The following is a 24,095-nucleotide window of genomic DNA, read 5'->3' as shown; positions in this document are numbered from 1 at the left end:
AACAGGGAACAGCAGGACAAGATTGTTTCTGTAGTGAATCAAAGGAGACAACTGCCCGTGGAAGCCTTTCTTGAATAAATTATGGTATCCAGGGAAGAAGATAAGAAGTCTCTTATGAAGGGAAATAACTGTTTTAGAAGCAGCTTCACGTGACTGCAGTTGGTACAAGTTGAGCAATTTTTACAATCTCTATTTTCTGATTGAGAGTAGTGACACTGGGGTTTTCACCGTCTGTTGAATTCAAGATGAGAATATGCAAAACAGTGTCTCAATTCCTTAGATATCTCCCATGCCAGAAGAGAAACAAATCCAGGACACTGGGGTAAAAAACAAAAACAAAAAACAAACAAAAAGCCCCCCCAAAACCACCACCAACAAAAAAACAAACCCCCCAAAACCAGCAACTTTACAAAAAGAATGCTACTTTTATTTTCAAATGCTGTAAAAAGCCTCATATAAATTTTTATAATGCTTCTATGTAACTTTCCCAACCACAACTAATGAAAACAGTCTAGGAAAAATATAGCAGTTGCCATTTCGACTCTCAAGAATGAGCTGCTGTAATATATCGACATTAAAAGGACAAGGTACAGTATGTTACAATGCTTGTAATTGCTCGTATTATTGAAAAAGTGAGAGCACTTCCTAAGCATTAGAGTGTAACTGGGCTAAACTGCAGTATTCCCTACTTGCTGTTGCAGAGGAGGAAAGTCACCTCTTCAGGAGCTGACCTAACACCCTTTGTACTGCTTATGCCCATTTTTCTTCATCGTGTGGAGAGCTTCCAGCAAGTCCCTTTGCACTTGGATGAATTCACCCATGTCAGATGCTCTTACTCCATACTGTATCCAACGGCTCAGGTGTTTTAACAATTGACCTATAAAAATAACACTTATATAACTCTCCAGCAAGGCAAATTTAACAGTGCAAATGCAGCATCAACAAATATTTGATTTCTGAATGCTGGCAATTTTTTTTTTAACTCCTTTTGCACATGAAACAACCTCTGCTAATGTCCTGTACCTAAGGCCACTCACTCACGCTGACTGGTGATGGAACAAAGTGCAAAAGCTCAGCTGCACTTCCCAATCCAAGCTTCCTCCCCAAGTTTCCGGGTATTCAGATCCAGAATTCAGATTCAGGCTCACCACATCCATCGACGCACTCACGTTCTCCCTGCTGGGACAGGTTAACTTCCCAGCAAATCTCTGATAACAGTTTGCATACACAATTCCACATTTTCCACAAAAAAAGTTAACAAAACATACTTCCAGAAAATAATTTTTCACATGGTTGCAATCATCAAGCCATTTCAGGATCTTTGGTACTCCAAGAATAAGAAAAATAAATGGCACAGTAACAAACATTGTCAAAGGGAAGAACACAACCATCCAAAGGAATAAGACAGAAATAACAAAACAAAAAGATATGTCGCACTTCCATTTTTTGAAAGCCAGTGTAGATTAACCTTCTGTTCTCTTTAACCCATTACAGTGTCACAGTTTCACCTTTAAAAAAAATTCTATCATCCTAAAAGCAGTAGTTAATATTTTGTTTAACTTGACTTACTGATTAAAATAATGCTATGTTTAAAAAGGAAAAAAAATTCAACTACCACAATACAGGAGTTTTGCTAAATAGGCTGCAGGCTGTTTCCCTATGGATATAATTCCTATGTGAGCACTGATATGATTAATCATCCGCAATTTTAAAGTATTATCTTTAGTGTTACAAATGTAAGGGTTGAGCTTTTTCCCAAGTTTGTAAACCAGTGAGTATGTACAGACATCGTTGTTTAATAGATAGCTTTAAATTAAGTGTGTATTTATCTCCCCTCCCCAAATCTCTCAGGAAAAAAAAAAATCACCAGTATTACTGAGCATTTGCAGTTTCCATGAAACTTATCTTGTCTTAGCAAGTTCAAGCAAAGACTCCTTTTTATATTACACAAACAGGGTAACTGTGGTCTTTTGAAATGTGTTGTTCACAGGAATTCCACTTCTGGTGCACATAGTGCCCCCATGAATGAGACTGGAAATTAAAACAAATAAAAATTCTCTTTTGAATAGCAGTGTCCTTTGAGGCCAAGTTTGCATCTCGGGTACTTTTTGCCCAAGCTCTGCTGTTTTGGTAGAAAGGACTGAATGCCTTAGAAAAGGAATTTCCTTTCCTGAGAAGACTCAAAAGCTGCTAGGGCACTGGCAGAATGAAGTCTGAAAGTGTAAACGTGGATTTAAGCGAGTATAACTGTTTTTGGACAGTCTTTGGATGGATACAGGTTGGGCTTCACTACATTGATAAGGCTAAGAACAACTCTGGAGAATTTCTAAGGGATCTTGCCCCAATGGCAATACAGGGGTGAGTTAATTAATCTAAGGTCTGGGAAGAAAAACTGGGAGACCAATGAGCTGTTCCCACATAAATCCAGATTTAGGCAGAAGTTTAGCTGAGCCATGTTCTGATGTAACACTGTATAAATTGGATGGGTCCTGAGGCACTAGCTACTCCTCTGAGATGAGCTAAAAACTCAACTTTTTTGTGGAAATGCAGTGTAAATAACAGATATTAAATGCTTGAAGGGAGACAAAATATCAGAGGAAAGACATCACTGAAGCCCTTGAAGAACCTAGTAGCTGTTGGATTGGGGAGGATGACATACACATCAGTAAGCCATTGATGCAGGGAAATCTTGCTGGTACATGGTCTTTTATGCAGCAGATGAACACCCTTCTGTGCTTTTAAAGCATACAAATAATTAAGAACAGCTGACACGATGGTGCCTAACAGCAATAAATATTTCTGCAATGGCTTTATAAATAGTCACTTCCATTTTGCTGCAAAACCCAGTCTACTGGAGTCTTTCCTACTGTAAGCCAAAACATCCTGTGCTTCACTCTGATGGGCGTTGCGAAGGCTTTAGAGTGTTTTCCACTTCTGTTCAGAGGAGGAAGACAGCAACAGTGATGCTGCTTGTGCAGTTACTGGGGGATTTTTCATTGCTGTACATCTCTTTTGTAACCAGAAAATGACATCAAAGATCTCTACTGTATTGTGATAGATTAAAAGTACTGCAGATAATGTGCTAGTACAGGCAGAGATAAAGGTAAATTTGCCAGCAACCAGCTAATTGCCAACTGTTAGAGGAGTGCAATTCAGTCCTGAGCTACTGCTGGGCTGAGGCAAAACCATACCCTGCATATGGAGGGACTTCTGCTTCAGTTTCCTTGACCTAGGAGAAGGAGACCCATCTCCGCTGTCAGTTTGTCACCACCCTGCAGACCGGGGAGAATAGCATTTAGATGCTGTGCCCAAATTCAGTTGTGGGTGGTTGTGGTTCCTGGAGACTGGGCTGCAGGTTCAGCTGAACCTTTGTAATCCCATGGTCTGCATTAGATGGAGATACTAGAAAATGATGAAGCTAACAGGAGAGTCTGAGTCTAGTGGGGTTCTTCATTTCCTCTGGCTTGGCAGAGGTTGCTACAGGGTATTCTGGAAAGAAAAGGCTACAGCAAGATTCCCTTCTGCCTGGAACTTAGGGAGACAAAAAAGAAAAAGCAGCAATTTGATCACTCTTCTAGAATGTTTTGCACAGACAGAATAGACTATTTGAATTATGAGTAGCAAAAAGATGAGCAGAGGCAGTTTTTGAATGCAGTCCTACAAACCGCCCTCTCTTCAGAACTTGGTATCAGAAAGTTTCCCTTCTGTTAAAAATCTTTATAATTTTTTTCAGATTCCTTTTTTCTTCTGAAGTTGCCAACGGGCATCATTCTCTTAAACAGCAACACTCCTCAACTATCATTTAAAGCAGAAATACCACTAAACAGATCACAGGGACTCTTTCACTGCCATGCACAGTGGAAAAAGGAAGAAAGAAGAAGGGACGATCAGCTGATAAAGCCCTCCAGTGGGGAGGGGCGAGGGCAGGCAGGGAACAAGCAGACCCCAGGACACTGCTATTGAAAATAATTCAGAGCTGTCACACTCATGGGGTATCTGCAGACCAGAACTGGAACAGCCTCGAGCAACTGCTCAGAGAATTTTGTGAATGTGGGCAATGTTTTTTTTATACTGCATATCTAAAACCCACCAGGTAAGCAGTATAATAACAGTGCTGCATAAAGTGATATGTGTTACTTCTGGGTGGATTAGATGGTTTACAGTACAAACACAGCCACAGTACAGAGAGGCATAATTAACCATTATACATATATAGGCAGTGCAGTTACAAAGGGATGTATGTTCCTTTTATTCCAGTACCTTCGTATAATAAAGTTAACAAAAATATTCAAATATTAAAAAAAAAAAAAAGCGCCAGCTGGCACTGCCAACTAATTCCTGTAGTAGTCTCAGAAATCCTAATCCTGTAGAATTTCCTTGTGAAACTGATGCGCACCAGAGTCAATGTATTGATAACTAATGCCAAGCGGGTCTGGTGATGCAGCTACCTGAGGTTTGTATTTTTATTTCTTTTGTGGGTTTGTGTTTTGTTTCACAACTTCCCGGATTTCATGTAGGAAGGGATCGAGCCGCGCTGCGTGAGCCCTTCAAACCTCTTGTAGGTATAATTGAGGAAAACCCAGTCTTTGGATTTGTAGTCAGGTTCCGTTGTGTTTGGCACTAGAATTCAGAAACAAAAGTAAAAACAAAACAATTAAAGCCAGCATTGCTTCTGAGAGGGCTTTTCACAGAGCACTGACATAAACAGCACTGAACTCTTATTTCCCTAGTCAGCAGAAATTCCTTGAAGACATCCTGTTTCTAATCAGGTCAGTTGCCTTTTGTCAATAGTCTGAGAAGAGTTATAATTTCAGCATGTATCTCTGAAGTGGAAGAAGAGGGGTTTTTTGGTTTTTTGTGTTTTGGGGTTGTTTTGGTTTTTTTTTTGGTATGTCTACACACTGTCACAGGCTCCCATACCTTGACAGGAACCTCTAAAACACCCACAGGATATAAAATTACAAAAACCATAACATTTAGGATGCTCCATGCAGAATAAACACATGTATACATATTGTGTTATCCTCAACACAAACAGAAGAAATGGATATATTCAGGTTCTCCCAAAAGACCTACATATATCACGCACATACTACTCTCCTAGGACTTCCTCCTTGCTTATAGCTTCAGTGAGGCTTGTACAGCCTCCTTTTATTTTATGAGCAGCCCATATGGCTGGCATGCTGCACACGGACATTCACTGCAGTGGGCTTCTATATTTAGCTCTCTGGTTGCTGCTTTTAGAGTTTTACAACAATATTTTCAACTCAAGATACCAAACACACCAATATAAAACTTTGTATTTCAGTATCTAGATGCACAGTAACATTTTCGGTGGGTCTGAAATGCCAAAACCAATACAAATGTACTTGGCATTAGCCAAATACAGACTTAAACAGCTTAACTTATGCACTGGAGATTGCTTGCTTTTGCATTAAAAAGACAAGCTTCCTTGCCATTAAATAAAATCCATTTCAGAAAAAAACCCCACCCCAGCTTTTTGATAATTCTTATGGTTTTTAGCATATCTACACTTATCTTTCATCAATTAATCATTGCTCTATATATGCCTATCTTTAAGCCATCAATAATTAATTTAAAAGAGTGGGAGCTGGGAGAATTTGGCATGTCAGAGAATCAAGCCTTTTATGTATAAAAGTTTCCTACTACTTGCCAATAGAAATTAACAATTAAAAAAACCTTAAATGATTTGCAGAGACACTCAGGTTCATAAACCACAATGTTAAACAATCATCTGTCTGAAAATTTTTGCCGATAAATATGTGAACATTTATGCTTGGCATGAAACTCAAAAGTCATTAAAGATCAAAAGCAAATCTGCATAATTTTTACCCAAATTTGGTTAGACAGACTGTATGGTAGAAAACTGTACTGTTTCCTGTGCTCACTACATATGCAAACCATTTTTACTAATACATTTAACTGTTAAAATCTGTGGGCTTTTCTTTTCCCCCCCCTCCGAATCTCTAAAGAAGTAGAAGCTGTGAGAGATAATATGTTAAAATTCAGATTTGAAAGAAAATCTCTAAGATCAAGTCTGTGTATTACCTTGATTAGGATATTATAAAAATGAATATAAACAACAACAAAAGCATCTGTGGAGTATTCTAGCATGTCATAGAGAGAAATTTGGAATTTACAATGGCAGTCTCACCTGGCTGTAAAATATCAGATTCAGGAAATTCATCAAAGTTGGAAGTATCATCAATACTTTTGATTTCTATAGGGATTGCAGCTGGTCTTTCCCTGCAAAGAGAAATAAATGCCAGAATAGTGAACACTAGGACAAGATACATTAAGTTCCAGTTTTGTTTAACTTTGCTTTTTACAGTTACAACATCCCTTTAATTTAAAGCACAAAGGTTCCAATGAGTCTACCAGAAACGTATCCAACTCGCCTGCTTACTGACATTATCAGGAGATTTATTGGTTTCCTATCTACCATTAGTATCTTCTTGGCAAACTTGGGAAAAACATAATTTTCCCATTTTCTGAAACAGCATTCCGCACTTATCTGCCATACAGCTATCGCTATGATCTTTGTTGTCACCAAGAACCACTGTGGTTACCTTCGTTTCATAAACCCAGCCTACTCAGCTGAGCATGACTTTACTTGCATTTGCAGCCATCAGATGTGTTGCTTTACAATTCCAGTGCTCATCAGCCTGGACCTCATCCAAATACCTTTCGACTGTAGCTCCTATTTCTGACACTCAGTCGCCAGTATTTCTCATCCAAAATAAGTTGGCTCTGACATGTTACTGCTTTATTAGCTCAACAATTAAGCAGCCCTCTACGAAGTTTTAAGGTGGCTTTCGAAGTTGCTTAAGAGATCTGTCCCACGAAAGCATTCAAACTGGAACACAGCACTGTGGGAAAGTAATTAATTTACACCTGTAAACTTACTACGGATGTAATTATTACAATTAAAGCCACTTCTATGTGGAATGGGGAAAGCATTTCGCTAGGTTGTCAAATGTGGTGTGAACACATATGTCACTGCTCTTACTGCTTATTAATGTCTCCCACACTGAAAAGATAAGTTAAATGAGGCTTTCTGCACCAGAGGAAATGAGAAGTACACAAGCTGGACACTCAAATGCCCACAGTATGGATTTTCTTGTAGAAAACTGCATTATTACTGGAATCACAGAATGTCAGGGATTGGAAGGGACCTCGAAAGATCATCTAGTCCAATCCCCCTGCTGGAGCAGGAACCTAAATGAGATCACACAGGAAGGCATCCAGGCAGGTTTTGAATGTCTCCAGAGAAGGAGACTCCACAACCTCCCTGGGCAGCCTGTTCCAGTGCTCCATCACCCTCACTGGAAAGAAGTTTCTTCTCAAGTTTAAGCAGAACCTCCTGTGTTCCAGCTCACACTCACTGCCCCTTGTCCTACCATTGGGCATCACTGAGAAGAGCCTGGCTCCATCCTCCTGACATTCACCCTTAACATATTTATAAACATGAATGAGGTCTCCCCTCAGTCTCCTCTTTTCCAAGCTAAAGAGGCCCAGCTCCCTCAGCCTTTCCTCATCAGGGAGATACTCCACTCCCTTCATCATCTTGGTGGCTCTGTGCTGGACTCTCTCAAGCAGTTCCCTAGACTACCTCAAATCTTGAAGAGAGCTGAACAGTAGCCATCATTTCAACTGGAAGTATCTGTGGTCCCACTAAAGTCTGCTCTGGAGGTGTTACCGCTTTGGGTATGTGCAGATGTAGCTCAGCATCTGCAGGCACAAGCCCAGGCTGAAACTGGTACATCTGCCTTGGCCAGGCCTTCTACGCAGGCTTGGCCCAGCGGAATTTGGCCACAGAGGCTGTGACTCTGAGGTGAGTCAGTGCCTCTGCCCAGAGCTCTGTAGACATACCGTCTCACTCAGGTGTGGTATCTGCAGCATGCAATAAAGACATGGCCTGTGTTTCCCTCCTACTTACTGCCTCTCCTCTTCATTCATCTATTTCCCCTGCATTTTTGGAATAGATTTTGCTTTTCCTGTGCTTCTATTACAAAAAAAGTCAATTATAGCAATAGCTGCAGAGCCCATTAGTACTGAAGAGGAGCTCTCTGCTAATACCAGAGCATACATCAGGATTAACACAGCCACTGTACCACAATTTCTTTCCATCCTGGGCACTCTGAAGCATCTCAAGACTGAAGCATCACAGTTAAACTTTGATCAGATTTATGAACGTCAGCAAGGCCTGAAAATCTTCTCTGTCACCCACCTACCGCCTTTCAAAATAAAATACAAATTGGAAATAATAATAGTGCATCGAATTATTGCTTTCATGGCTTTTATTCCCTCTAAAAAATGTGTGTGTGTGTATATATATATATATATATATACCTGATATGTCCCCAGTCCACTCCTTCAAAAAATGGATGACTTTTTATTTCCTCTACTCCATTACTACCAATTCTATTTTCTGAGTCAATACAAAATCTGAAAAAGTGGGAAAAAAAAAATAAAGGGAATGTTACAATAAATACAGACAAAAGCAACAGACAATAAAACTGCCATGGAATCTTGTATCAGGAATTTGAGCAAGTTCTTTCAGATTATTCCACCACTTGAGGTTACTTAAAAGCAGCCTGTTGCATCTAGGAGAGAAGGGAAATAGTAGAAGCAGAATATTGTTAGAGTCTCAAAACAAAAAGCCATGATGACAGTAACATACACCTTTTCTAAACTGCTGAATCCCCATCTTCAAGGTTTGTGAAAAGTTACTGCAAATTCTAGTCCTGTAAGTTTAGTTGGAAAAGAAGGCTTAAATTGCTACCACTGAAAACTCCTCTGCACGTTCTCAACTATTTAAAACCCATGTTTCGAAGCCAAAATAAAAGGAACAAAAACACTTAGTGAAATAGGACTACTCTTTGATGTCACATTTTGGAACTACAGTTGGCCAAAAGACACATTCAGAACATGCCATGTCCCTATTCTCTCTGGCACCCTCTCTTCCCTCTCCTTAGAGGTCCAGGTGCTGGTGGTACAAAGACCCAAGGCCTATTTCTGATACGACCCAACTGCATAACCTCAGCTCAGACTCCAGGTAAAATTGTCGATTTATGAGAAGCAGTTGTGAGAAAGTCCATAGAGTCAAGTAAGAAAAAAAAGGTGAAATTGGAGACAGAGATAGGACTGTTGAGACGAAGACTGTTCTCTGCTCAAGTAGGCAGGAGGAAAAACACCAACAAGGAAAAGTATAAAATCCTAAAGAAAAAAAAAAAAAAAAATTAAAAAAAGGGAGGTGGAAGCTCTTTGACAGCAACTGAGCAACATCAGGGATTTGTTCCAGGAAGCAGCAGAAGCTGACCCTTCTGGACTGACGCCTGCCTGGACCGATGCCTAGCTGGCTGGAAAACACTCTGAAGTATCTCATCAAGGAGATGGTCAGCATACCAATGCTTAGCCTCCTTCATTAAATCCAAGCTATCTTTTGTATTAGCAAAGATGTAACTGCTTTATATTTTTACCTCATTGCGGTCTCTTTGAGGATGGCAAAAGCTGTCAACAACAACACAAACAGGGGTATACAATAACAGGAAAAAAATGCCCATGGCAAACAAAAAGCTTGGTCTTGCCAAGTGTAGTCACCTGGCAGCCTCCTGGAAGTGGGGAGCACTCGGTAGCATGGGGATGTGGGCCTCCTGTTGCTCTCAAAGTCAGCTGGCCTTCCTTAAATGAAATACCGTTTGCCTAGACGAGCAAAGCTCTTCGGCTGTTGATTTAGTTATCCTGCACTCAATCTCCCCACACAACCACATCATCCATATTCACAAGGCACTTTTCACATGGCAATACAAAACAGGTCACCTTCTCGCTGGTTAGTGAAATTTTCAGCACATAACTTAGTAACGTAGCCAGTTAGGCTATAAACTGCCTCCAATTATAGACTATAACGTTCTTTTACTTGCAGTTGAGTGTCACTTGGGAGAAAAACCTGCCTATACTGCTACTGCAGCCCAGCCAGCTGGCTGTTGCCAAGTACTAATAACAGACCTCAGACCTTGTAATAACAGTTATAGAGACCAGGTCTTGGGATTTGTCAGGCTATGTCTGAACTTGAGATTATTTTAGTTTGGTTTTATCTGTATCCATAAAAATAAAGAAACTTTAGCTTTGTCTGCAACTTCCTTTAGGCTGAAATAACCATTGCTTAACTTGTCCAAGCTGTAATGGACAAAGTACCCAACGGCCAGGTGTCTGTTGCCTAACTGGCTGTTTTCATCTTGTTTTAGTAAATTGCTTATCACTAAAGATGTTTTACCCTAATTTAAATCCTTCTATATATGAGAAACCTAATAAATTCAAGTAGGTATGTATAACTGAATTAATAAGCCAGTCAGCAAGACATGTTAACAAATAAACTGCCTGAAATATCTGAAAATGCCCCAAATGCAGCCAAGACTGAAGAGGAAGAAATCCTTAGCAGTAACACCGTACCCTTCCCAGCAAAGAGCTCAGGATGCTGACAACACATAGTAGAGGTTAAGCAAAATGATAAAGAAATAGATACAGGAAATGTAATAAAACTGTTATACTCAAACTTACTAGTGAATATTAGCAATAATTAAATTATTTGTACTGTGTTAGTATCACTGGATTAACTGTTTGCTGTTTATTGTATGCTACTAGAACACTGCTTGGACTAATAAATTCTAGTTTTTGGCTCTGCGTGTTCAGTACATTCCCCTTTTTGCCTGAAACAAAGTCACATAAGCTTGTAATATTACCTTTGGGGGGGAAAATCAAAGCCAAAAACCATCTCTCCCAAAACTTCCCATTACAAGAGAGCATTTCTGCCTGACCTTGACACCAAAACCTCTCACAAAAACTTCAATGCAAACTGAATGGATTAAAAAATGGCATTTTGGAAGAAGTGAGTAAATTCAAAGCATCCAAAGATTTCTGTTCAATGCATTGAATGCTGGTAAGCATTTATTTTCTAGTTCCCTCTGAGAAGAGAAAAACTGTGTTAATCACTTTTTTCCTTCTTTTTCACCTTATTTTTTTTTTTCCCTCCTTTTTCTTCAATCTGCTCTGTTTCCCTCCAATCTAAAGCTTCCATCATGCAGAATGGAAAGTTAACCTAATGGAAGATGATCAGTCTGGGTAAGTGGCCAGAAGTGAGATTTTGTTACTGACCTTAGAATTAAGTCCTTCGCTTTCTCTGAAATAGGCACCTCTGGAGGAAATACCAACGTTTCTTTCCAGTTCATAACTTTCCTATAAGTTTCTTGTGGTGTTTCTGAGCAGAAAGGTGGATACCCTGCACAGACAAATAGAAAAATTCACAGGCTTTTCCCAGACAAGGAAAGTGACCTGAGCCTCTGCTTGTGCCACCACAGCTCCCAAATCTAACAAGCAGTACGAGGCAAAAATTTTCTCTTTTGTAGCGCAGCATTAAATGTTATTGTGTCACTTTCAGGTAATGAGACTGACCCTCAAAAGCACTTAACAGTGAACAGTTACTCACTGAAACAACTAAGGCATCATCTCTTGCTGTCTTCTTGGAAATGTGGGAGGACTTTAAAGTTTTCTGGAAGCTGAATTTTGGGCTTACTTCAGGAATAACTGAATGAAATTCTTGTACCTGCACTGTGCAGGGGATCAGACTCTGAACTAATGGGCCCTGCTGCCTTTGAACCCTTTGAATGATTCTTAGGTTGGGTCTTTAATATACCTATTAGCATTTCATACATAATCACTCCCAATGACCACCAGTCACACAGCTTGTTGTACCCAGTCTGCATAAATACTTCTGGTGCAATATAATCGGGGGTTCCAACAGTAGAATATGCCTGGGAGAAAAAAAAAAAAAAAAGAAAAAGGAAAAAAGAATAAACTCTTTAGAAACAATCAATAAGATCAATAATACTTTTTTTTACACTTTGCAAAACCTTTTCCTGGGGATTCACGTATAGGGTCTTGTTATTTGGGTGGACAAGAATGCTTAATTTAAGAATTCACAATATCTAAAATCCCAAGAACATTATTCTTTTACATGAGTAAGCACAGAGAACCTTGGAAGTAAATGGAAATCATCCTCTGAAATGTGATGAAATTATAGAATATTCCCACTGCAATATCAGAGGGTCATCTTAGCTAAAGTTTCAAGCAGCTGCATTACTAAAATACTCAAGAAGTTCTGTTGTTGTAGGTTGTTTTTTTTCTTTGTTTGTTTTTAAAAGGATAACCAGTGGTAGATTCCCATGTGTGACACCTGTGATACACTAGCTGTTCCATGTATTATCTTGCCTTTATTGCAAAATTAAATTTGAGCTCTTACTAGTCCCAGGCTCCATCTTTTTAACCTTTTAAACATGCAGGCTAGAGATCTTGAGCTATTTGGGAATTTCTCTTTACTGATGGAGAATTTCCCATGGGAGTAGGGGTGGAAGGGGAAGAAAAAAACAAACCAAAATCAAGAAAATCCTGCCAAAACCAGTTTTGCCAGAAAAATATTTTACTTCTATTTGTCTGTCCAGGAACAAAATACTTCATTTCCTTGAACAGAGCCAAGACATTTACTTTTGAACCAACTGAAAACCAAGAATATGGCTCCTTTTCAAATAATGTTGGTACGAGTTGTCATTTTGGCCTTTTATTTTCTCTGCTGGATTGTCTCATGATTCATCGAGCTTCACTACACTGTCCTGCCCCATCAGTCTTTACTGACTCAGGAGATGTAGTGTTTTCAGAGATCCAAACCCAGAGGGAGTAAGGGTGTGAAATACAGCCCCTGTGAGGCAGAATGATTGCAGTGTAATCTCATTATGCCTCACGAGGAAAGAAAAAACAGCCCAAAAGCTCTTTGGGAATACTGGAGCATATCACTTTTTAAACAGTGAGTGCAAATTAAAATGTTCCAAAATTCGTAAACTGAGGTTTTTGCAATTGCTATTTGGGGAAAATCACAAGCAGGACTGAAATTCTGAAATCCTATGGGTGACAGATACTTTCCTTTGATTCAGTTAATGCCAGAGGGCCCTTTGCTACTTGACCAGCCTTCACTACAAACCCAGGCTGCACTACTGCGGTGCCAATATCCTCCACTTCCTTTCCATCATATTCCCATTCAGCAGAAGGACAAACAAGTTTTCCCCTCAATCCTCTGAAAGAATCATGGAGCTACGCATCTTCTTGCGACACTGAACTGAAAGAGTTAAACCCAAGAGTTCACACACAGTATCAGTGTCAGGTCAGTTTAGGAGACAAACTCAAGATACAGCTTTGCTAAGCGGTTGCTGACACCTGAGGTCAGTTAGTCCAGATGCCTGTAAGGGAAACAAAGGCACAGAGAAGAGCAGCTAGTCACAGCTCTGAGAACAGACAGAGCGACCCAGCTGATGGCCATTCTTCCACTCTTCCCCTGATCTCTGAGCTATTCCACAACTGGAATCACTAGACCACCTTCTTCTGAGTTAATTGGAATTTTGGGAGCTTGAAGAGAGCAACATCTGTTAAGGCATGAGGGCCTTTCAGTTTTTAAAAACCAGCAACATTAATGCCCAGTTTTTATTTAACATTTTCTGTAAATAGTTTAAAAGAAAAAAAACTATACATAATTTTATTAGCTTACCAGCTGTCGCCTGTTCTTCTTCCATGTTTCTGCTTTTCTCTTTGAGTTCATATTCTGAAATGCTAATTTACAAAATAGTTATTAGATAATAAGTGCATTTGTGATAATTAAAAGAAAATATTTATAACATTGTTTTCAAGGAATAACTAGTTTATATCTTTAGAATGGTTTAGTCTAGAAATAAATATTTGATTGTAACTGGAGATGGGAAAATTATAATGAATAATAATTTGCAGCTGAAACTCATGTAAGTAGAACATATTATCAGCAATTCTAAATCAGAACTTTCTAAAAGTTTTATGGATTGATCTGAGATCAGCAGCATTTATTGTTCCAGCTGACAACATACATTCAGATACAGAGGCTTTTTTAAGCAAAAAGTGAAGAATCCAAAAAGAACTGCAGAGGAATTTTACATTTGTAGAATTAAACACTAATGTGGATGTCACCAAGGCAGGTTGATGACCAACTTTACTCTTATGAAAAGCTTCATGATTTTGTCACTGACTTCACTAAGGCAGCACATGAAACTCGTGTCTCTTCTGAAAGACTGTTTCTGTAACTTCACTGACACTGTTATGAAAAACACATTAAAAATATAGATACATGACATTATGTGTATTTGTATCTGTGTATGAATACGCAAAAACACATTAACACTGCAGAATAAGAATTTCTTTCCTGTGAAAGCTTCCGTGTCCCAGAGAACAAGCATTTCCAGTTTTGCAACTAAATGCAATCAGCCTGATCAATCTTGCTTAACCCAGCAGAAATAAATTATTATGTGGCATAGCTGCAGCTCAAAACTATTTAAATGTTTAACTAGGACAGCTTATACTTACAGAAGTCACTTGGTGGGTTGTGTGTAAGGTTCCTGTAGAACTCAGTTCTGTGAGCTTTCTTTAAACCTGTGCATAGCCCAAAATCAGACAGTTTTACATGACCCTAAAAAAAATCAGAGAAAATAAAAATATAATTTAGAAAGACAGTGCTCAAAAAAAGAGTTTTAATAACTGCACTTGCCTTCTCAGGCCATGACGGACTTGCACAGGACTACCTAATCCAGGACAAGCAGGCAAACAACAACTGAATCTTGATGTACTGTGAGAATGTGTTTTCTCCCAAAGGGGTTATTGCCCCCTGGGAATGGTTACATCTACAACTCTGCAACAGCTGAGGGCAGATAGTTTGCCTCGTTTTTGTTTTGAACTGGATACCTCTGAGACAGCGAAAGCCTCCAGGACAAAATTCCTTTGTTTTGTTTTGATGGCAGCCTGTTTTTAATCAGGTTTCCAGACATCAGTGCTAGATAGTCTACAGATTTGTGTACAATGCTTACTGAATCCATTCCACAGCTCACTATAGTCAATCTAACAGAGCGCTTCCACTGGTGAGCGAGTAATAAAACAATGAGACAACTGCAGGAACTGAACTGATTATTTAGCATTGTCTGAATGTTTCAGGCCCTCATTTGTCTTGAAGTAACTAAGTGTATCAGTTTTTAATGTGTATGAATATAAGCATCTGGACACCCTGAATGGGTCTCTTCTCCCTTAAAAAAAAAAGGGTTAGAGCCTTTCCAACACAAAAACATGGGCAGTTTTGCTTTAAGTGTACCAGTGTTCTCCAAGGAAAAGATAATGACCTCTTTCTGCCTTTACTCCAGCTAGTTTAAAATTACTGGTGTGGTGCTACCGGTTCCCACCGATGAGCACCACTATAAATGACATTATTTTCAGACTGATAGGTTTAAAGCATAGGCAGTTTACATGCACGTTACATGCCTTAGCATCCAGCAGAAGGTTATCTGGTTTAATGTCTCTGTGGATGAATCCGAGCTGGTGAATAGCATCTATGGCCAGCACAGTTTCAGAAATGTAAAACTGTGTCTCCTCTTCTGATAAGGTGTCTTTCTTCATTAGTAAGGTCATCATGTCACCTAATCAAAGAGCAGAAAACACAGCTTAGAAATCAGAACGTTTTAATGACAAGACTAATTCTATGTGAAACCCCTGTAGAATCCAAATTTAACCTTGTAAATGGCCTTATAGCTACTAATTATAAAACTATTGCTGCAAGGACCTACAAACCCAACATACTTTTTTAGTAAACTGGATGTAAAACTGTTGAAAATCATAAATAGGAATTTTAATTGAATAGCCCAGGAACATACAGTGAATTTTAATGCACAATACATGTATTATTGCATGTATTTACTAGTTTTGTGTATTGCATGTGTTTACTAGCTTTGGCAATAAAAAGCAGAACATTGGATAAGAATAATTATTTAATCCATTATTTAATTTTAACACCCCTCCACAACCTTTCTCCTTCCCCTAAAAATCAGGAGGGATTACAATACTGGGATTTCATTTAAAACAGCATTAAAATTTTTTATTATAACAAATTACACAGCATGCTTGTTTCTAACATTTTATGAAGCTGACAACAAAAGCTACAGAAGAAGTACTCATATCAACCTAACATCACAACATACAGCTTACCTCCAGGTAAGAACTCCATGATCAGGTAAAGATTTCTTTTATCCTGAAAGCTGTAAAACATTTTCACTACCCAGGCTCCATCTGCTTCAACCAAAATATCTCTTTCTGCTCGGATATGGGCCACCTAAATTAAAAAAAAACAACAAACCAAACTATTATTAAAAGACAATTTAAATATTTCAACAAGGAATGCCTTGAGTTGAAAATAGCTGCTCACAACTTTACAGAAGCAGTCTCTAGAAACACAAAGCACAGCTTGTTAGGCTGTTTCTGTTTGTTGGAAAGAACTGGAAACGCTGGTGGAAGAGTGCAATTCCCTTTTTTACTATACCCTAAAATGAAATAGGAACATTAAAAAAAAAATTAGAGCTGACCATCACAGAGCTTTATATGGTACTGCAAGCTCAGACAAAAAGTTAATGTGCAACTCAAGGTGCAAATACTGTCAAAATTATTGGAAAAGGACAGACCTGTCTGCTCTTAAAGAATGTAAGAACCAAGAAATAAATGGTAGATGCATTATGATTACTGTCAGAAGTTAGATTTCTCATACACATACACAAAGAAACCAAAAACTAATAGCTACTTTTACACAGGTATCTCACAGTTTAAACTTGTCAAGACAAGCCTGGGGAATCTTCTCTAGCAGGAGTGACAGAGTGCCTAAACTAATTACTTCCTGCAAAACCCAATTCTTGCATCACTGTGAAAAGAGAGAAATGTCTGACTTACATGACAGTGAACCACTGTCTAGTTCCCAAACTCACATTGTACACACTGCTGACGGTGAGCGAACCCCTTCCAGATGGTACATGGAGACTGCTCCTATGCGTGTACATGGTGAACCTTACTTGAACTGCATGGCAAGTGCCTTGTCCAAGTGGGAAACAGCTGGGATGGGTTTCAGCTCTTACAGATGATGGCAGGTAGCAATTTGATCAGTGTCCAGTATTAAAACAGTGCAAAAATGGTAAGGGTCTTGGGCTATTTAAGGCAGGGGAAAAGGAAGAGAAGATGGAGTAATTCATCCAAGTGACGTGCATGAGGCTTGCCCAGAACTGCTATGGCCACCACTGCTGACGTTGGTCCTGGGCAAGTGAGTTTAGGAACATCTGACCTTGCCCAGGATATTCCACTCCCAGCTGAGGCTTTGAAAAAATAGATGGAGAGCAGCTACCCCATTAATTCACTGGAAACCACAAGTACTGGAGATTGGAAGAGGGGTGTGAATGAATGAACCCTCATCCTGAAGGAAAATGAAAGACATGCATGGAAAAATATTTCTTAACAGCTGTAAGACTCATTATTCACACACCAGAAAGCAACATCTGGAGAGAAAAATATGTACCACTCTTCCAGCTTCAAGGGCTATTTCCAATAAGCAGCAGTCTTCTGCATCTCTTCCCCAATTCTACTGGCCAAGAGCATCTTTATGTGTATGTATTCTTCTCACAGAGTGTCACAGGGCAATGAGTTCTCTCACAGTACTAGGCACTCCAACTTTGATTTATCTAGCTCTATCTATTCTTGTTAGAAAATATTTCTTTCCACTCTACACTCCTCAAATGTAGCTCTAAAATATAACACTAAAACCTCGCTTAAAAAACAGCCAGGATATCTCCCAGTGCTACTAGGCTTGAAGAAAATCTTAATTTTATTGCATTGATGTCTTGTGTTGCTTTCCATTGAACAAACTAGGCAATAAAAATTACAGCAGATAAATACTCTCAGGGAAGATTACAGTCCCAAACTAAATGGGGAGTGTGAGCTCAGCCTCCTTGCCACATCAGGTTATGAAACAGGGGCAGGGCTTCAGCCAGAGGGCCACACACATCCTGGCTGCTGAGCAGGGCATTTTGCTCTTCTGGTTCTCTATATTCAGGGCATGGGCTTGAGGAGGCAAAAAGTCTGTGCCAGGGGAAAGAAAAAAAAAAAAAAGTACAAGTACCACTGCAGGGAAATGTAATACAAGAACAAATGATGGGTAAGGTTTGGACAGGTAAGGAAAGTCTTCTTTTCTGCCCTTTCACTTGAGACATCCACACTTAATTTCTTTGCTTTGTGGTGCTAAAGTACTTGCTGTGTCTTACCAGGAATTTGCAGTGAATTGTTAACTAAAAAGTAAAACCAAAAACCAAATCAAACTAGCAAGACCTGTCTAAAAAAGCAAAACAAAGGAAAACAAAGCCAATGAACAGTGTAACATCTGTTGGTATGTAACCATCAAAAGAAAACATCAAGTACTATCAGTTTTTACTTTGGCACAATACTACTTTTCCAGAAGCATCTTCCTTGAAATGCAGTTTTACAGATTAAGTACTGTAAGGTCTGCACTGATATAGGAAGGGAGAAAAAAATTAAAATCTTTGTCACTAATCCAGATTGGTTGTCAATACATTTTTTTAAATGCTGTTACATGACCTAATTTCCTAACTTCTTACTCTTTTGTACTGTGGTAGCAACTCCATAAATGCTTTGGACTGCTATACCATTATCAGGGCTATAGACGGTGAAAGTATGACTAAACAGTATCTGCCACAAAGAACTTCAGCAATTTTCTAGACAGCGTTAAGTTTGAAATCTAGGGGATTTATACAACACAAACCTGCTCTTTCTCCAGCATATCTGCTTTTCTTAGTATCTTCATTGCATAAATATGGCCTGTATCCTTCTTCTGAACGAGGCGTACCTGTAACGAGAAGAATAACCCCATCAATCTTCTCTACTAGACCCCAGCATGGAATCCACTGGAAGGCTCCAAATTGCCGGGCACAGAAAAGTTCTTTTGTTAAACATTTAAAAAAACATGGAAAAAAATATTTCTACACCATGTACAACATTAATACCAGTGATGAACAGACAATTTGAAGTAATTATTGTTTTAGACCAAGTTAGTGGGTAGCTGTGAGACTGTGTACACTAAAATTCAGGAGCAGATACAACCATGACGTGACACAAGGCAGGAAGGATGGTTTATGGAGGGAGCTGTGCAGCTGCAAATCCATCATTTCAGGGGGCCACAGGGGTAACATCAGTTTGGGCTAAGAAGCTGTGGGAAACTAAGGGCCTTTCAAGGGACTTGAGAAATCTATGCACATAATTCATAAATGGACTTAGCACACTTGCACAATTATTCCAATAGCTATTCTTCTGCAGTAAAACTCCCCAACTGGAACTTCTTATTCTGTAATTAAAATGTTTTATTTTAATGTTCAATGCAATTTTAATATCCTATTAAAACAAGAAAGCCACAAACCTCCCCAAATGCTCCTCTTCCTATAACTTTCAAAGATTCAAAATCATCCAAGCCAAGCCTAGTCCTCTTCAGTCGCAGAAACTCTGTTTCTTTGCGAGCATGTTGTGACCTGCGCAGTTTTTTCTAAGGAGACACATACATAGAAATAAGTCATTTGACAGTATAAAGTCAAGATACACAATCTCCCTATGAAGTATTCTCTCTCCCATTAAGACTGCAGAGAAAATGTAAAAGGAAGTCTTTCTGAATTTCTCAAAGTATGATCCATGAGCATGGTCTTTCATATTGAGGCCTCAGGGACAGTTTCACTTTTTTTTTTTTGGGGGGGGGGGCAGGTGGGGTTGGTATTTTTGCTGTTACTGAGATAAAAAGAAACAGTAATAAGAAATAGTTTTTTAAAAAAATCATACTGGTTCAAACAAAGCACATCAGTCCAAAGGCCAACGTCACTAGCTGAGGCAAGGAGTCTTGTTCTTAGGCAGTGTGAAGGATCAATAAAAGCTGAAACTTGCACCCCACTAAAAAGAGTGATGACAGGCAGCAAGGAGTCTAACAGGCAGAGATCCAACTTACACTATCTATAGCAAAATCTGTTTGGTTTAGGGAAGGCAAACGCTTGTATTTGAAAGAGAAGTCTGTCCAAATCCTGTCACATATTTTATTCTATAAAAATGTCAGTGGGATTCAGTCTGAGAGAAGACAAACGCCGACCTATGCTCCCAAAGATGCTGGGAAGATCGCAGAGACTGCTAACAAGACCCATCCATCAGGCACCTGCCAGATTTTTTACTAGGGTAACAGCGACATTTAAAACCACAAGATGGCATTACGCACCCACACTCGCTTTTCCCTCTTCCCAGAAGTTACGGCAGCCACACAAACTCGGAAAGGACTGGTGCGCAGTCCCTACTCATTTCCTTGCCTATCCTGAAGGCAGTACAGACAGCCATGGTGTGACAGACCTCAGGAAAAGCAACTTAGTGACCAAGGTTGTGAGAAATGTCAACTAGAGATCCCTCCTCAGCCGTATCCAAACGGAGCAAGGGTGTGCCCAGTTTATTGTTTAAACCAAGAAAAAAGGGTTCAGTGTTTTGCTGTCTACCCGCTCTCCTTTTTTTTTCTTGCCAAATATAACAGCAAACAATTTTAATCTTTGAAAAGCATGTTATATACTTGCCACAGCCATATGTCTCATAAGGACTGAGGGTGGTACAAAAAGCCTTAGCTATTTCAAGTATCATTCAAGCATATTCACAGCTTCCCTAATAAGTTATTTACAGGGGCAACATTCATTTACAAAGTAAAACTGAATGTCATGCTAGCTAATGTTTCTGTAAGCTCCTCAAATGCCATTTTGGAGTAGTGCAACAAAAGGAAAGCAGACTCTACAGAAGTAGTATTACCTCTTCATCTGCGAGGCCTTCCTCTTCCATAGCCACTTCTAGCTTCTTCTGCCTGCAAAGGGGAGAAACAGGAGATTGTTTGGGTTTTTTTTCTTTATTAAAAACAAATGTAACACTACAGCAAAACAACACCTTTACTTCACATATTCCAGATACCAAAGAATTTGACTGAAATGGAAATGTGAAGACTTACTGCCCACTCCATCCATTCGCTCATTTGTGACCAAAGCTGTTGAAAAAGTATAAGCAAATTTAAGCACATAACTTATGTGCTTGCAGAATTAGGTCTTAAAGGTCAAAACATATAATCACACTAATTACTTATATTTCTTCATATAATCTTGTTGAAGTAATGCTGGTTTTATCAATTAGGATTATAAATAATAAAAATGGGCTTTTTCACCATTTCTACCTCCAACACCTCAGCCAGCTCCAGCTTCACCCCCCAATCTCAGCCTTGCTGACCTCTCCCTGGTCACACACCTGATCCTACTCCCCCACCCTCACACCAACTAACTCTATCCCCCTGGATTCATCATCATCTCCTCCCAGTGTCCTGCCTGGGCCAGGGCTCACCAGTCCCAGAGCTGCTCCAGCTGATGCCATGCCAGGCTGGGAGGGTCTGAGCAGAGAGTGAAGCCTGGGCATACCCCAGGAGGTCAGCACATGGCTACTGGACCCCTCTTTTTCCACCTGAGGGATATTCCTTTATGACTGTCAGGGTGCCACTTGCAGAAAGCTGGTTACCCACTAGTAGCAGCCAAGAGTTTGAAGTCTGGGTGCCAGGCTGCTGGTGTGTTTCTGCATTTTGGGAAGTACAGCAGGATCCTCTAAATTACAAGGCCCTCAGTAGACAGTCTGTTCTAACTAGAAGCAACTGAATTACATGGGACAATGACTAAATATGAGGAAGAGAGAAACCCTGCTGCTCAGCTGAAAACCCCTCGATTAAAAACATATTACCAGGGGAATGATAATTTCACATGCTGATGACAATTTGAAACACAACATTCTTTATAATCAAATACTTGGTGCTTTGACAATTCAAGTAGCACTTCACCACATCAGAGGCAGAATTGGGCACTGATGAGAGAAGTTAAAGGGGATTTAAACCATCACCAACACTATGCTCTTTACTTCCCCTTATCTCCACCCAGGCCACCCCCAGCTCTCTGTCTCCTTCCCTTACCTCATCACCCAGTCAAACACCTCTCCTATCAGTCCTGTTCCCTACCTCCTATACAGTCCCTTCTGCAGGGTTTACGAGTCTTGACATGAGCTCCATGCTGCAGAGCATGAATAGACACCACAAACCACTGCCTTATATAAAACCAAGTTACCACCCATCAGCAGCATCTACCTGTGAGAGACACAGGTACACGTACTCTACGCTATAGGTAGAGTTTACTACCTGTGGCACACGCAGAAGAACTGGAGGTCACCAAACCTACATGCAGAAGTAGAAACTTCACACATGCTGCAAAATAAGGCCCCGCACAAAGCGGTTTCTGCAGTGTAGCAGGAGGTAAATTGTATGAGAACACGAAAAGTGGAGGTCCTTCGTCACTCAGTGGCTGCTTGGTGCAGTAGCAGGGGATGCTCACAGGTCTACCAGCACAGCCAGCAGCTGAAAGGTAGCCTGTGCCCTTCGGGGATTAGCTCTGTGCTACCAAGTACAGCAAAACTTCTGAGAACTGCTCCGTGCATGGAGATCAAAGTGCCCTTGAACAAACACCACTAAAAGTCAACTGAGAAAAGCTGAAGAGGGGTGAGAGAAAGTAGAGCCAGTACCTGGTTTCTCTCTCTTCGTGCTGTATAATTAGGTTGCTGTAGAAGTTCTCCAGCGTAAGTTTGGCCACCGTCACTCTCTCCCGGGTGTGGTTACTCATGGGAAAGGATGTTGTAGTCCCTGCAGTCATCGCCATGGTAACATGTACTGAAACAGAGCATGTAAAATCATCATTCACTTCAAAAGATATCTGAAATATACATATATTCCTCTTTCTCATTCTCCATCTTCAAATTCTTAGACACTATAGAATTCACAGGAAAGGCACTGTTCTTTACATATAAACAACTCCATTAAAAAACTGTATTATAAAATTATTCCAAGATAGCAGGAGGACTTACTACCCACTCCCTAAAAAAATTAACAACATGTTGGCAAAACACAGGGTGAATCATAGCAAAGAATTATGCAGGCTATGGGCAGCTCACCCAGCAGCGCAGGAAACTACCTCTGGCAGACTTGAGCCCAGCCTGGTGGAGGGAATCGGCGGCGGAGCGTGGAAAGGAAAAGGGGGGAGCAAGAGGAGGACGAGGCAGCTCCCACAGCTGGACATGTCACAACTCTATGACAATTTCAGACTCCAGAAATGCTAGGTGCTGCCAAAAGGACAGGATAAAATGAAAAAGTAAAATCCTAATACCATCGAGAGAAGAAGCTATTTCAAGCATAGAAGACAGCCAAATATCTTTGAATTTTAAAGTAGCTCAACAAAATTGCATGTGGACAACTAGGGGGATTTCTAGAAATCATGGCATGAAAATGAAATAATGGAACTGCTGTATTTTACATGGAAAACTTCTGTTGCTGTTTTTTTTTTAGTTGGGTTTTTTTTAAAACAACAACCAGCCACCAAGAATAGAAAACCCTTCCCCACAAGGCCATTAGGCAACCAGCCTTTCTGTCTGTTTCCTTTCTGACCGCCTCTATGCCATGCCACCAACCAAATGAGAGTTTTCTGGAGCGACTGTTGGTTACAGAGCTCCCTGTGTTTGGATTCTCAGATTCAGGGGGCGAATCTTCTGCAGCTGTAAATATGTTACACATGCAGATAAAGTACTTATAGGTCAGGGCACATGGTCACTAAGCACTTAAAAACTGAGAAGAAAGAGGAAAGAAGAAAGGCTGCTCTCTTCCATCTCTTTCATCTTGAAACCAAAGAATTTGGATGTGCTAAAGTGATGTTTTTAACACTGGGAAAAGACATCTGAGGGCACTCCTGAGTCTCTTGCAGCTGGACTGGGGAAGCCAGGGGAGATTTAAAAAGAAAAAAAAAAAGTACAGTCTATCCCAGGACTCGTGCCCCACCTGGAAGTGGGTTGAGGCACTTTAAGAGAGCCTAATGGGGGAGAGCCACAAATAGCAGCACCTCAGCCCCATGCTCATTTGTTCAGGGTGTTTTCAGGTTGGTTTTGGAAAAATCACACAGGAGAATGTACATTTCCTTTTGATTATTTACGTAACCCTTCTATTTCACCAGGGGATTTTGAGGAAGACAAATCCCAAATTAGGTTTATGATCTTCAAGCAGATCT

The 24,095-nt window shown here is 39.9% G+C and overlaps 1 protein-coding gene across 1 annotated transcript; it reads right to left on the bottom strand.

The window, feature by feature from the left end:
- Positions 1-4,492: 4,492 nt before the first annotated feature.
- LOC104526194 (serine/threonine-protein kinase 38-like) lies at positions 4,493-22,703 on the bottom strand. Its single transcript, XM_029085346.1, has 13 exons — positions 22,567-22,703; positions 20,776-20,827; positions 19,373-19,495; positions 18,722-18,805; positions 16,117-16,240; positions 15,397-15,551; positions 14,455-14,557; positions 13,613-13,674; positions 11,714-11,831; positions 11,176-11,299; positions 8,374-8,469; positions 6,176-6,267; positions 4,493-4,620 (listed from the first exon to the last, which is right to left on the bottom strand). Exons 1-13 carry the CDS (start codon positions 22,698-22,700, stop codon positions 4,493-4,495), a joined length of 1,395 nt encoding a protein of 464 aa, XP_028941179.1. The 5' UTR covers positions 22,701-22,703.
- Positions 22,704-24,095: the final 1,392 nt, after the last annotated feature.

This window comes from Antrostomus carolinensis, unplaced genomic scaffold, assembly GCF_000700745.2.
Source record: "Antrostomus carolinensis isolate BGI_N321 unplaced genomic scaffold, ASM70074v2 scaffold31726, whole genome shotgun sequence".
NCBI classification, from domain to species: domain Eukaryota; kingdom Metazoa; phylum Chordata; class Aves; order Caprimulgiformes; family Caprimulgidae; genus Antrostomus; species Antrostomus carolinensis.
Note: the sequence above shows the minus strand (reverse complement) of the source record. Positions and strands in the feature narration are given on the sequence as shown.